Below are 16,250 nucleotides of genomic sequence, written 5' to 3' on the forward strand. Positions count from 1 at the left end.
CAGATTCATCGTTCTGTAAATAAGCTGTCATCAACTATAGGGTTTTTCCAGATTCACACAGCGTGCAAAACACATACCCATAATTGCTGCATGAATGAAGACCATATGTTCTCCCTGCTTCTGAGCGCATTATTTCTTTACACAGTCTACACATATCAATTTTTGTGATATTTCTGTAAATATGTAAAGAGTTACAGTCTCTATAAGCTAGAATTATATACCACAAATTTTATAAACTAATTATTACTCAGGAATAAATATTGTTTGTGTGCTTGTATAGAGTCGTTACAGTTTGCATTGAGTTGTCCAAGTTATGTGGGAGCAAACGGGCACAATAAATGCTGTAAATGTCCACTAGCAGGTTGACTGGTGTCACTCTTGTGTAAAATCACATTTACAGTTTGTAGAAATAATATTGAGACTTTGAATAGATGGATATTGTCTTCATGATGTCTAGCTTTTTGGAATTGCTGTTACTGTTGTTTACGTCTTTGTCTTTTAATTGTTTGCTTATTTGACGATATGCGTTAAGTTTTATCTCAAGACTTTTTAATCTTGTTTACAATTCATAAAAAAAAAAAACCTAGATTGTGAACATGCAAATATTGGTGCTGTTTTGACTACCAATATTTAAAGGAATATACTGTTGTCATAAGCATTTAGTCATCACATATAGAACTTTAATGTATTGGCGAATAAGAGAAATGTTGCTGCTATTATTAGATTCACGAATTTAAATAATTGCTGGATTAACACTGGCACTCAAATCAATAGACACAAACTGATTGACATTTGTGGTTCATTCAAAACAAAGTGTCATTCACTGATTCGCCTGTCGTTTTCCTGATTGCCCACATAAATATTCATTCAACCCCCAACACCCACCCTCCCTGACTGCCCACCCCTCTCATCGAAAATGAATCGCCACACACACACAAACACAAGTGCACAACCCTCTTCGGAGGCTGGTCTTGTGCTCAAGCCTTCCTGTTTGTTGGTTGCAGCTGTAGCCTGCGTTGCCATGACGTCACGGTGATTGATTTCAGCCCCGGTGCAGGGACTGAAAAAGGCAGCTGAGTAAAAGAGACAGGCAGGCAGGCAGGCAGGCAGGCAGGCAGGCAGAGAGGGTGGGGTGGGAAGCGGAGGGGAGAGTAGGTGAAGAGAGCAGTGTGAAGCCATACCGATATTCCACAGAACACGGGACAGAGGGGGAGGCACACAAAGGTAGATACTACAGAAATAGTCACTGCACAGTGGACAGTGCATTAGTGTTTTATGATAGTGTGCATGTGTTGTCAACATAAGCAGTTAGCCGATTCTCACGCGCACATGGTTTTGTTTATAACCGAGTAATTTGTCATTTACCACTGGGAAGGCTCAGCTCACAGCACTGACATAAGGTAGGGTGAAGGGGAGGGGTGTGTGTCTGTGTGGGTGTACCACATTTCTGTGTTTTTCTGTGTTTATCTTGTGCATGTCTGTTGACTTTTGTGTCTGTTTTTGAACGTATAAAGATGCATGTGTGTTCAGTAAACCCTCACAGTTGTTTGTCAAGTAAGACTGGGTTGACTAATGTAGCGTCGTCCCAGTCTGTAGTGTCAGGAGATCCAAGCTGTGAGCCATGTGACTCCGGAAAGACCTGCAGGGATTGGCTGAATCTGTGTGTGACCTCAGCAGACTGCCTCCGTCCCTCCTCAGCTCTACACCCCCCTCTCTCCACACGCACACACACAGGCAACCCCCCCCCCCCGTCTCTCCGCCTCCCTCTCCTCTGTCCCTCTCCCTACCCAGCCTGTTTTTTTTTTTCTCCTCCTGTTAGCTTTTTTCCCAACCTCTCAGCATCCTCAGCTCTGTGTAGGTTAGAGCCGCAGTAGCAGCAGTAGCAGCAGCAGCAGCAGCATCCATGGCTTAAGCTGGAACTCTGGTCGACAGCTAGTCTAGCCCCTACCCCTCCTCTCTTTTTTTTTTTCTGTCTCCCTCTCTATCGCTCTCTCTGTCTCTGTCTCTCGCTCTCTCTCTTTTTCTCTCTCTCTCTCTCTCTCTCTCTGTATGTCTCTCACCCTCCTGGGCTGGTTGACAGGAGACCTCTGGGGGTGTTGGAGAATCACAGTTAGCCAGGGCGTTAGCCACGAGCACACAGCTGCTCTGCTGTCCATCAATTCTACTGTATATCAGTAACCAGGGGCTTTTTTTCTTCTTCCCCTCCCTACACGTCCTGCTTTCATTTCAGGTTCCTTGGAGTTAGAGGAATGCAAATCTGCAAACATGATGGAAGGTAATATTTTTTTTTTCACTATTACTACAATGCTACCCCCCCCTCCCTATTTGTTATTCAGGGTAATCCTGCTTTATGTTCTTGTCCTACAGTGCTTGATCTGCTGGCTGGTGTGTTTGTTAGTGTGTGGCTTTGAGAGGTTCAAATGTCATAAGCTGCCATGCTATTTTAGGTCCATGAATCTCAGTGACTTGCATGTTATTCCCAGGAAAAGGGCACCACCAGTGAATGTCTTCCACAGGGGCACAATGGCAGGACTAATTGAAGCGTGTGCACCTTTGTGAATGTGTGTGTATTTGACCGTGCACCCCCTCACCCCCCTTTTTCCCCGCTTCTCATCGTAAAGGATTATTTGGATTTAATGTGCAGGAGGGCTTATGTGCCCAGCTGGCTCCTGAGTATGAATTCTTTTTATATGGTGTTTTCTAAAACCCATGTACACGCTGTCTGTGCAGTATGACTTTGCTTCGTGCACGCACTACATAGCTATTTAACACAGCACTTGTGTTTGGATTGCCATCTCCACTGCGGAGTGCATACCTACATATGCGCCCGCCCATGGCTGAACTGATCCATCCCTGTCGGGTTGATTGGAGTGATAACGAAGAAAATTGCAGATTATTTTAGCATCGTGTCCCTTTAATTGATGACATCATCAGGGGCAGGACGATGATAATGGAATAACTCCCTGTAACATTACAGATGGCACACAAAAATCCCTATCCATCCATCTTATCTTTCATTTCCTACCCATTATGTTGTCCAAATAGTTAATGCTTAAACGTTAGTTATATCAATAGAACAACATTAACAATGAAGCAGACGTTCTCAAAAAACCTTGAATTCCACAGGGACCATTATAAGGCTGTAACTATAAAAGCATAATTCCTATGCAGATTTAAAAAAACAACAATAATGCTGTACAGCTCATAGACGTGAGATGATGTTCAAACTGGTTCATTCCGGTGCGTTTAGTAAATGAACCCAGTGCGTCTGCTGCCAAGCGAGAATATTATTAGCATGGTGCCCAGTTGTATGCGTGGTGTACTTTATTGAATGGGTGTATGTCTGTATATCATGTCATAGACCTTCGTGTATATTCCTGCCACATGCTCATTAACAGTGGCAAGGTGTGCTCACGTGGAAAACTGATTTGATTTAATGGTTTGGATCTTTGTTGCTGTTTCTTGGCGATGCATGTTTTACTGTCCCCATCCAGCTGCATCTTTTGTTTGAGTATTTTTTAATACACAGTCTAAAAGTACTGAGTGTTGTGAGTTGAAATCATTGTCACACCCAGTGGTAGTTTCGATCTGCTGAACCTAACAATGGTCTAATTGTGTCATGTTCAGGTTACTATTTTTTGGAGATCAGCTTTGTTGGAAACCTGGTTATTTGATATAGCCTCTTCAGTGAAATACAGGCCTGGCTGGTACAAAAAACAGCATCACTTGAATATTTGGTTGTTGTTTTTTGCTGTGTTGGTTTTTTAAGAAACACAATAGTCATTATAGTTACCATTACCAGAGTCTGTGATTGTCACACTTGTCATTATACAAATTATGTTTTCAGTAGGTTGTGATTTTTGTGATAAGCGACTTTCTTTTTTGTCCTGTTAAGTACATCGGTGGTACAGAGTTGTGTTTATACCAGATGGACTCTTACGTTTATGCCTGATAAATTCATGCTTCACACAATAGGCAGCATCGGAACTGAATTTACTGCCATATTTTGTAGCTTTAAAATACTGTTTATCAAGTGTTTTCACATGGAAAGTAGGTTTTCAATGTTGATAGGGTAATGGTATCACGTAAAAAACTGTCCTGAGTATTTTTGTGTCTCAGTCAGTAATTAAGATCATTTCTTTTTCCATGTCACAGGAATCCGCCATGATTATGTTATAGTTAATATTAGAAAATTAGAAAACAAAAATCCCAACAGCAATGGTGCTAAGAAGAGCAATCCGTCACAGAATTGATCAGTTTGTCCAAAAAGTAATTTTTCCAGGAACAAAATCTCCCACTTTAGATGAAGGATGAGCCATTCTAATACTCCTCCTTCTCTGCAAGTGTGCTGACCTGTCATCAACTGCGTTTGTCACGAGCCAGGTTGTTAGGTAACAGTTGAAAGCAGGAAAAAAAAAAAGAAAAGGTCTGCAAACAGCCTGGCTTCCTTTAGCATGGCTAGCACAGCTTAGTGTGGGCTGTGTGAGGCCAGGATTACATTCAGGTGTTAAAATTGGATGCTAATCCTGGTTAGCTCTGCTTTTTTAAGCCCAATGCCATGGCCAGCATGCTTGTCTCCGAGTAGCACAGGGCAAGAGACATAGTGGTTGCCTGATTGCAATATGAAATAGGGAAGGTCAAACGTTCAGTAGCTTATTACTCGGATGACGAGCTGTTTGTCACACACCAGATAGAAGGAAAATGGATCAAGGAAATTAATATTAAGCAGCTATGTACCAAAATAATAGCTGCTTTGGTCGTGAAATAAATATGGGTGAGACAGTCATCTATCAGTGGATAGACAGTTTTCTACATCCCAGGTGCCCTAGCATTTTCAGTTTTATAAATTGACATCAGGTTCTCTTTTTTTTTTTAATGCTTGTCCTACTGGGTTGCACAGGAAAAGGAAGCAGATTTTGATGTTTGTTTGAAATGGAACGGAAACCAGCATCTAAGTCTTAAACAGATGCTTGTCGTTTCCAGCCCAGGGCATGTTTTTGCTCCAGGATATTAAACAGGTTTGTTGTGTTGCCACTAAAAGTTAAATTTTTATTTAGTCGGAAAATATGTCTTCATGCAAATTTTTTTCATGAGCTGATACAACCATTTCTCTCAGATCAAAAAATGTTATCTAAAATTTATGATAGCCGCTTTTAATGTGACAAAAAAGTAAGATCAACTGATTTTGCCACCTTGACTCTTCCCTCATGTCAGCTTGTTATACATATTGGCTCCTAGTGATCATACTTTCAATAAAATGGTTAGAATATATTCATATAAGCTGATTACTGCTGAGAGCAAACATTTCTTATAATTTCCCACAGTCTATTAGTCTGTATTGACAATATCTTGTCCAGTTGAGGTTGTAATAATAGATTCTGCTAAATCTAATCAGTCATCGCAAAGAACCAAAACATGAATGTTTTGGTTTTTTGGATAAAATGTTTTCATCTTTATTGTGCATAAGATTGACACAGCCTGGGAGATTTGGTTATGAGATGACACTTGTGATATGGTTACACATATAAAAGTTACAGATCATTATATTTGCAATATTGTTAATCCATAATTGTTTAACTGTAATTAACTGTGCAGGATTTTCCTCTAGCTCCATGAATGGTTACAGTAAGACTAAACTAAGTGCTGTGTGCAGTGAATTTTATTGTACTGTGCAATTTAAATCCCAATGCCTAACTCATGACCTGACCTTTGCTCAGGCTGTATCACCCAAATCAACACTTCCTCTCCTCCCCTTTGCCCTGTCTTGCCACCACTACCACCAAAGAAAAAAATGTAATACAAGAGCAGAAAATTTATATTTTAGCTTAAGTCACAATTTTTTTTGTTTCGTCCTGAACTAATTTTGCACAGAATGTCAGTAACACATAAGTTACACATCTTGACGATCTTGAAAAACCTTTACTGTTGTCTAGGCATTTCCTGTGGCTGCAAAATTAGAAGTCATGTTAAAATTGTAGTGTCAGTGTTCTAAGATTAGCACGAGTGTGGATTCGGTCTGAACGTTTTACCATTTGGTGGTAGTAATGAATAAGCTTGTTACAGATACTAGGTGTGCTTTTGAATAGTCGAAATAGTTGTTAATCCTGGTTGGAAGCAGTTGGAATTAGAGTGTCAGAGGGAGGCCCAGTATTTAGAGCTTGGCTGAAACTTGGATAAACCCTTGACTGGAATGCTGCACAGCAGAGGGCAGTGGGGACATTGGGCCATATGGTGGGCTCCACTTCATTTTCAAATAGACATTGAGCCAACTTAATTTTTTATTATGGCTTTCACAGATTTCTAAATATCTGTGTGAATATGATTTTTGTAGATAATATAAATCCTCTTTGAATTGACATGTCAGCTCATGGCAAAAAAAAAATCATTAGGTAAAGACTGTTGAATCAGCTAATCATAAAAATGGAAGGAAAACACATCTCTTGAAGTTTTAAAAGCATGAACACACTGCTGCTGAAACTTGTGGATTAAGCATTTTCTTATGCGCCTAGTACTTGGATGGTTTCTTAACGTTAACCCGTCATTATTTCAAGATTGCCAGCTTTGCATTGGTCTGTGGTGTCATATAGAAGGCTTAAACATTTTGTGGCAGAAACATTTTAAAGCGTGGTGCCATGGATTGAAGGTATTGTGCTTAGAGATATACACTACCAGTCAAAGGTTTGGACACACCTTCAAATTCAGTGTTCTTTATTTTCTGGACTGTTTACATTGTAGATCGTCACAGAAGGCATTAAAACTATGAAGGAATAAAGATTTGAATCACGGTAGGGAAAATTAATCAAAACATGTTTTATATTGTAGCGTCTATATAAGTTAGATGGCTTTCAGCAAGTGTGCGCTATTTTTTTCCGCCATCGTTTTTGAAGATTGGCGGTCCAAATGAGGTCTGGAGGCTTGCTGCCTTAAACTGAGCAGTGAAATGGAGCTTCTGCTACTTAAACTGGCTTTAGCAGCAAAAATACTGCCTGTGTTCAGTCTGTTCCACCGAGCGCTATTTTGAAGCATCTAAACTATAGAATGTGTTTTGAGTTATTTCACACTTTTTTGTTTACTACATAATACCATATGTGTTCATTCATAGTTTTGATGCTTTCAGTGAGAATCTACAAAGTAAATAGTCAAAAAAACAAAAAACAAACACAGAAGGTGAGAAGGTGAGTCTGAACCCTTCCACAATAGATTACGTTACATTGTCTTGTGTTGACCCCAGAATGATGCTTGACAACTTAACCGCTGAGACTAATTAGAATAATTTGTGAAAAGTGCCACAATAAATTGATTAATGATCAATGTGTGACGCAATACATTGTTGAGCACAAAGCACAGTATAATTGACTCGAATTGACCTGCAAATTTTAAATCATCGTCACTACTCAATTCACCAGAGCATCCAAATGGTTTTGAGACTCGACATTGGTGGAATCTGAGGTTCCCCAGTGCACATTCATATTGTTTCCTTAGTACTTTATTATTCTTGGTCATTTGGCATGTTTGTTCCCAAAGCTAGTCAGGTGTGCATCAAGTACTTTGTTTGTGGTTTTTTTTAAATAACATCTTCTGCTTCTTGGTGTCGTTTCTGATGCAGTATTTAATATTCCATAGCCAAATGCTAATGATTTTTTTTAATTTTTATTTTTTTACTTGACCCAACTTCCATCCACCATTGGAAACGGTCCTCACTGGCTTTTGGGGCCTTTTTTTTTGTTGTGGTAGGAAAAAGAGCAGCGTATCTTTTATGAATGTGAAGGACACATACCTTCTGTATCTCCCTGCCTTGCAAGAGGATTACTGCCTACTGTGTAACCCTTTATAAACACAATTACATAGCTTTAAATCACACTTAAACTTCAAATTCTACATGTATGTATAAGAGCCCATGAGCACATGGAGTCTGAATTGAAACACGTAAGAGACGAGGAGGTAGTAGGCTTCTTCTGGTGCAAGTGTGTCATCTAGAGAAATGACTAGTGTGACTCACTGCCTTTCTCTGATATTGACTTAAGTGTTCAAGGCTTCTAACAAGTGAGGCTACAGTATTTTGGGCACATGCAGTCATTTCCTATTAGTTGTTTAGCGTTGTTTTGTTGTTGAGTGTAAAATCTGTTTATTGTGGCTTTGCCTGACAGAAACCCAAATGAATGTTGGGGTTCAGCTGCAGGAGAGGAGCAGTTGAAGAGTTGTTTTCAGTTTTTGTCACAACATACGCATTCACATGCACAACAGATCGACCCATCCAACTTTGTTGTTCACACACACACACACACACACACACACACACACACACACACACACACACACACACACACACACACACACACACACACACACACACACACACACACACACACACACACACACACACACACACACACACACACACACACACACACACACACAGAGAGAGAGAGAGCTTATGTAATGATGTCCAGTATTCAGACCCAGATAAACAGACATGTTTGTATAATGCAGTGGCATCTAGGGGGAGATGTGGTACACTTAATATACTTCCAACTTTATTTATGAAATCCAGCTTGCTATATATATATATATATATTTTGAAAATCTTTATTAATAGCTTTATTTACTTAAGTTGAATTACATTTAGTAAATTTATGAATAAGAACCATTGTACATAGTTTACAAGGTGATTTTCTATGCATTTCTCTTGCACTGGGGTTTTGACTCCACAACAGTTCCCTACTGTGCTGTTTTTCATTTTATTAAATTTTTTTCCATTAAAGAGCTATGAATAGCAATAACTTAACAGCAAACTGCACAAATCTTGAACCAACATTTTTTTGCCTTCAAAACTTGTGATTTTTGCCCCTCCAACACTAAATTCCCTGTTGTAGTAGCATCATTTCGTTTGTCATGTGTTTTAAGAATAGAAAGTGTCGGGGAGTGCTCCTGGAAGATATGTCAAGAAGGATAACCACTTAAATGTAGTTCAGAGGTTATCTTCATCTTATTCAATTGTCAGTTGGATAAAGTTGTGTGAGTCTCTATGAAATCCAATATCAGCTCCTTTAATCAATCCATCCAAGTAATATATTGAAACTTGATGAGGTTATGTCATTGGTCGTGATTTTTTCATTTGCTGTAGTTGTGATGAAAGAATTGAGGGATTAATTTAATAGGAAAGTAGAAATACTAGTTTTTTCATTTGTCGCCACAGAAGAGTGAGATACTTGAAATGATTCGCAAAGTTTTGGTGTAATTTTGCCGTTTTTTCGACGCGACACTAAAATGTAGGTGAGTTCTAGAGAAAATATGAGTTGAGTATCATGGATATCAATAAAGACTTAAAGGAAGCTGGTTATTCTAACTTGCAGCTGTTTTTTGGATATAAACTTATAGGTAATTTTTATTTCTTTTTTGTCTGTTGTAGTTGTTTCTTAATGTGTTGAACTCTTCGCTTTCCCCTAAGATTTGGGTCACAACCTGAAGCTGATGTCTCGGTAGTCTGTGTTTCTCTTTTCTTTTGTCTTTCGTAAAACAATCATTCCATGTTCACAATTAGTATTCCACACTTCTTTAAAATTGCCATATGTTTGTATGACCAACATTCCAAACTATCTTCAAACACCTCATTGGTTGCTGCTGTTGAACAAGGTCATATGAGTTGGAAATAAAATGTACTTTTCAAATACAGCTGCTTTATTAATCCCCGAAAGATAATTGTTTTCAAGCTATAGTCTTCAGACACCTGTCAATAGACGATGGTTGAGCTTTGAGAGGAGCGTCAGTGTAACAAGCACAGATCTATCATGCATCATAAAATGACTAACAACTTTCTGTTCGTTCTGTGCTGTGGAAAAGAAATGGAAGGAAGTAAATCCACACTGCTGGAGGCTGTCGTATTAATGTCATTTCAGGTCTATAAACCATCTTTGGTCATAACACCCCCCAACAATAGTTTAATTTTATATATATATATATATATATATATCTCAGAGGCCAAACTAATGTGCACAATCTTTAGCTACAAACTGAAGGAAAACGTCTGCAGAAAGAAAATTGTTAGTTGGTATTGATTGTTCTGACACACTGAAGAAACAGTCCAAACATTCTGACTTTCACTTCTCTCCAACTAGTTTGATGCAAATAATGGCTATACTAACTCATCATTATGAGGTAATGACGTCAAAATATTGATCCTGTTGGTTGAAAATACTAACATTGCTTTATTGAGCTTGGTCCTTTTTGATTTCATCACCATGGATTAAAATGCCTTGTATCCTAATGTTCTGTATCTGCTCGGGGCCTGGAGGCACACAGACATTATAAAATGCTGCTCTTATTATAGTTTAGTTTACAGAGTCTGGAGCAGTGTGTCTCAGAAAGCCATCTACTTCATCTTATTAAAGTATGTACAGTAGCAGGGATGTACGAGATGCTTCTGAATCAAGCTCGGACAACGAGTATGCTTCAAGGTCATTCCAGGAACAAAAACACAAACCACCCAAACTGTCTTGCCTGCTTGTATGTTTTACGGAAGTAAATCTTTATGAAAACATTTTGGAAAATAATGAGAGGTGTTTTAGTGGAAGTTATAGGATCAGATGTGCAACTGTTAGACACTTTCGAACAACCATCCCTGCACTCTATCCAGCAGCCGTCTGTCTCACTAGAGCCATTGCTGATATTTCTAGCTATCAAAGCGAGCTATAGATTAAGGCAAAGTGGCCAAATGTTCATACATCTTACTCACTCTACCGGTGGACAAATCCTCATAGGATCTAGGAGGGGGTGAATGAACAATTTTGTGAAGACTCCTTCGCTTGGTGTTTTCAGCAAACTGGTGGTTTGTCCAATTTCTGATCTCAAGCAAACTTCCACACAGACGAGTTCAATCATTTTAGGGTTTCTTATTCTTACAGGCCACTGTTTGGAACGTTAAGATAGTGAAGGGATGCAATGTCTTGTGAAGCATGAAGAGATATTCCAGCTCATGACGGGCTCTGCAGAACTTGGGCCCAGGTGGCACTGAATCATTTAGCTGATACATGTGTAAAGTATTGGCATATGCACACTGTAATGCTATGTAAAAGCAAAAGGTTATTATAATTATCGTCCTATTGTTGGTATATCGCAACAGCCCTTGCGGTAACTATAACTCCAGTAGGATCTCTGTCTTTACTGTATCTCCGCATATTCTGCCATTGTCTACCTTATACATCTCCTCTACACCTGAGAACCTTGGAGCCCATTTACACCTGGCATTATCGTGTGTTTTGGCTGATTCGTCCACATGTGGCGAGCCCCGACACAAACTGCTTACGCTTGTCCGTATTGTGCGTTTTGGGCTATAGTTTGGATTGTATTACTACCTATATGTCACTTCCATCAAAAGGCCAAAGGGCCCGGTGTGCAGTTTTACATCAGTCTGTCCCCAGACAAAGGACAGGACGGTATCCTCTGCCCAGGCCGCATGTCTCTGCAGATCCCCAGGCACAGACGTGGACGTTCTTCTCCATTGTTTCTTTGTAATTTTTGGAAAGACTGAAACTCAGTGTCGCGTTCTTTTAAATGAAAACACAGTGCACACTGATGATGTTTACTTATTACATATGATGTATTTTCCTTTTATGCCGCTGTCCTGCAGCCAATGACTGAGACGCGTCCCAGACCACCTCAAGAAGTGGTTTGCGTTAAAGTGCTTCGGTGCCTGTTTACATATTTGATCACCTGAAACTAGGGATGCACCGATACCACTTTTTTCCAAAAATGAGTAGTGTATGAGTACTTGCTTTTGAGTACTCACCGATACTGAGTACTTAGGCCAATACACACATTTATTTTTTTCCACAGGTGTTATTTGAACAACATTCCTACATTGTGATGTACTGAGGTTCAAAACTAGTTATTTTATGGCACTGCCACATATACTGTAAGAAAACACTTCAATAAAACTTTTGTTATCAGAGTGCGTGTGCGTGTGCGTGTGCCTGGTTCATTTAACAGCCACATTGCTCGCTTGACCAGTGTGCATGAGGGAGCGAGCATGCATACGCTGAGCGGATCTAGCAAGAAGCTGTACACTAAAAGTAAGTAGCCAACAAATGCAACAAGCGTTCATCTCAGAAACGGAGTTCCATATCCTGCTTTCCACTGGCTGTGAGGCGAGGGAGTTAACCCCGAAGCTGAGGACAGTTTCGGCCCTGCAGTAGAAGTTGGTCTCCCTTGCTTCTTCCGACCACGGTCTGGAGACCAGAGCAGGAAGTGTAAACACTTTGTCATAAACTGAGACCTAACATGTAACTAAAGTGCTTTCAGTAAAACTGCAGGGTTTCCTCTACATTCATTTAGGAGTGGTGTGCCGCCCGGGGTGGGGGTGTGCTCGGTGGAACGGAGCTTTGAGCATGATGTGCGCTCCTCACTGCCCGCCCGCGCCTTGCAGTGGAGTGCCGTAAACCGCGCGCTGCCGTAAAGTGATATCGGTGTCGTGGCATCAGTGGCAGTTTTATGAGTACGAGTACAAGTACTCAGGCCTGGTATCGAAACGATACTGGTATCGTTATCGGTGCTTCCCCACCTGAAATGCATGTTAACACCAGGTGTGAACGGGTCCTTTGTTTCATGGTAATTTATCCCACTTTTTTGGCTCCTGAGGGTCTGGAATTGCATTTATGTACTATCTTTCATACTATTGAAAAATGGAACGAATCAGCATGGTCACAGGGAAAACTTCTCAGGGAAATTGGATTTATTTGGCTATGAAATATTGCTGTGACTCCCTGCATAATATATTCCTCTTCCAAGCTGACACTTTGCATTTGGCTTAGTCTCTTACCTTTAGTTAATTACTAAATTAACATGATAATATTTTGCCGTTCAATTACTTTAATTTGTGTGGCCTTTTTTAATCCAATTGTGAGATTTAAAAAAAAAAAGCATGCATGTAAGCTAACAGTCATGAACTAAAGGTTTTAGACTACTGTAGTCATTTAGTGTTATTTTGGAGTACTCCCTTCACTTCAGCTTACATCATCTATTCCAGTTAGTGCTGCCCTTGGTCTCAGGGAATATCTTTTAAACATCCCCTGGGAAACAACTTGAAGTTGTTTTGCAATTCATTGGTGAGGAATATAAAGAAATACCAGTGCTCTGAAAAAAGACATTATTTCCTTTGCGGAAATTGTTGCTCTTATTCATTGACCCATAACATGTCTGACAACAGCATCCATTCCAATTATTTTTGATTCTCTTATTTTTCTGGCCATTAAAAGGACACAATGCCCTTTCATTGTCTAAGAAAGCATGCTAAAACTCAGTGTTTATATTGTGTCAATGAGAACTCAGAGAATTCAGAAAAAATATTTGCAGTTTAAAAAAAATTTTTTATAAAAAAAACTGTTGAAAGAAACATTAATACATAAACTCGTCTTTAGCAGTATATTAATTAGAAAATCGGTCTCTTTTTGTACCTCTACATGTGATAAATGACCTCTTTGCCGTATCTCTAGATTATCTGGGTGGAGTGCTTCATGTGTATTTGTACTGTGTGGCTACAAGCTATACCAGTGCAAACAGATGTCAGTTTCAATCAGGAGAGGATGCACTGGCGCTGTGACGCAGAGGCACAGCTACAGGAAGAGATTAGCAGGGTTTAGACTGATACTGGGTGGCTGGAGAGATGTTATGATGAGAGACGGATTCAAAGGTTGGAGAGAGAGAGAGAGAGAGAGAGAGCGAGAGAGAGAGACCAGTTGTATGTGACATGTTTGCATGGTGAGTTTTTTGTGAAAATTTACCCAGACATATATGGGTGCTCCATGTGTAAACAGGTTAAGTGCCAGTATGTTCCCACCTTTTATTCCATATGCACACATATTAGGCTTTGTAACAATTGATTAAAAGTAAACCTATAGAAAGCTGACTTTCATTTTTACCTGTCCATCACAGCGCTTCCGCCTGGACAATATATTGGCTACAGTTCTATTTTGCTTTAATACCACTGTCTGCATGGATGTCAAACAAAAGTCTTGAAAAAATCTGAAATATACTGGAGAACTTACCCCGAAACTGCATTACTGCCAAATAGATCTTTCAAAAGCAGATAGTCATTGATACTACCATAGAGAAGCTTCCACTAAAGGATATCTTTGAACTCGTGGCTACTTAACTTTGGAGTTGCAGGAGATTAAGGCCCATCTCTTCAACATGCTTTGGGTAGAGATCTTTTTTATCTTTCAGTTTTATTTGTCAGTTCTTCTCTCATTGCTGTCACGGCTTGCATTTTACAGTAAATGTTCATTTTGTGTGGAAACATATCCTGTGAAGTTGGAGGACTATACCTAACCTTAAAAATGGAAAAAAAACTATTATAGAATGTGTCTTTGAATGATATCAAAAATAAATGAAATATGTCATTATGAAAAGCTTTGCATTACATGATCATGATCACTACATCAACAAGTAAGCGTTAGTCAATTTAATGTCTTCAATATTTCCATACTGGGTTCTCAGTTGTCAGTTTTTACAACCGCATGTGACACATTTATGTTTGTAGGAGCTGACTGTGCCCATTAAGTTGTGCATGGTTGTTTTTGTTTTTTCCCAAATCACAAACGATGTTCAGGAGTGGATCCATCTGCCAGTCATTGGCCCAGCTGCTATCAGATGGATGACTCATAGCAGATAGGATTTCATTAGCAGACAGTGCACAGAACAGAGGAGCCATTGATTTTCACCATATCAGCATGGAGAGGGACTGAAGGTGGAGGTCAAGGAGGAGGGGAGACCTGGGAACTGGAAGTACAGTGAGAGCTGCAGCTGAAAGAAAAATACACAAGTGCAAATCACACAAAATCATCTCTGGTCCCAGTCGAAGACACACTACTCTTCAGTATTTATAGCTAATGAAAGCTGTAAAGGATGATTGATATTCTGTTTGTACTTTTCTTGGCCCTTTACACCTGCATCCTCACTGGAGTTCCTCCACATCAACGCCCCAGACTGATCCTTATTTTCTTATTAGCAGTTGTGTAAAAATCCTTAACAGTTAGGAAGCAACTTGTGTAGTTCCACTGTAAAACCAAGTGTTATCTGTTCTGCCTGGAAGTGTTGAAAGGAGAAGTGATAAGAAAATTTTGAGTGTTAAGTCAGCTGGGGTGTCAACAGAAATAATCACTCCATTATCTGCTGCACTTTACTTCCCCACAGTTCAGTATGCTGTGGTGTCCTTTAACTTCACGAGGCAAATCACGAGATTATGTTCTTATATATTCAGATTAAGTTGAAGTGGTAAACTGACTTGGAAAAGAGAGAAGCAAAAAAAAAAATATTATATTAGTTAATTAAATTTGCCTTATCTTGTTTGTGCTGTTATTTTGAAGTGTCTTCCCAAATTACATATTTGTAAGTACTTTGTACTAATCTTAATGAAGAGAGCATAAATAGAGATGGAGCAGGTAAAAAGCTTTCAAATATCCACTTTTCTCGCTTACCAACTCTTAGCATTTTGACAAGGACGAAGCCCCCCCATTAGTTACTCGATTGCTGATATAGTCATAGTTTTATTTTTGTGGCATCCTTCAAAAAGAAATTCAAAAACCTCCTCTGTGAGTTAAGTCTTTAATTTGTCAACAGAGGAAAAGAAAGATACTCAGACTTGCCTTGCCTATTGGTCCTGTGCCTTAAGGAACATGGTAAGCACCTTTCTGGTGGACCATGCCTCGTTCTGGATTTTAAAGGTTTAATGTTTTTTGTATTTATTTTGTTATTTGTATCCCTGTTGTCCTTCTTTTTGTATCGTTCTAATTGCAAGCACAAGAATGTCAGTGTTTTAAATTGGTTGGACCTATTTTAGGTACTTACTTTTTGCTGCTGAAATTTAAGTACAATATTTGGTATGCAGCCTATGGAATTTTACATTGTATATTTAAAACAATATATCTATCTTTCTTGCGCTTATTTGATAGTTTCTCACAAAATACTACAATAGGCATGACTGTTCTGGTTATACTGGGAGGACGTATCTGAGTTATTCCAGCGTTGACAACAACCATTGCATGGTTCCAAAGGAGGACAACAACAAAGCAACATGTCGCAAGCCTGCATGCGTCTGTGTATGCTATTGTTTCCTGTGTCTGTGTACACATGCAGCTACTTGAGGAATGCTGTTGGAGTCGCCCAGTCTTCCATTTTCCATTCCTTCACGGCTGCAGGATTCTCCTCTTTGCTTGTTATACACAAGTACTGGCTTGTTATACAACCGTCCCTAGCAA

The 16,250-nt window shown here is 39.5% G+C and overlaps 1 protein-coding gene across 1 annotated transcript in view; it reads left to right on the forward strand.

Annotated features, from left to right (window-relative positions):
- The first annotated feature begins 1,840 nt into the window (after positions 1-1,840).
- The window catches only part of sgip1a (SH3GL interacting endocytic adaptor 1a), a 52,622-nt gene continuing 38,212 nt past the window's right edge, over positions 1,841-16,250 (forward strand). Inside the window, exon 1 of the mRNA XM_080473409.1 lies at positions 1,841-2,275. Coding sequence (XP_080329535.1) covers positions 2,266-2,275 — 10 coding nt within the window. The 5' untranslated portion in view covers positions 1,841-2,265. The remainder of the gene's footprint in view (positions 2,276-16,250) is intronic.

Source organism: Lipophrys pholis, assembly GCF_963383615.2.
Source record: "Lipophrys pholis genome assembly, chromosome: 10".
NCBI classification, from domain to species: Eukaryota; Metazoa; Chordata; class Actinopteri; order Blenniiformes; family Blenniidae; genus Lipophrys; species Lipophrys pholis.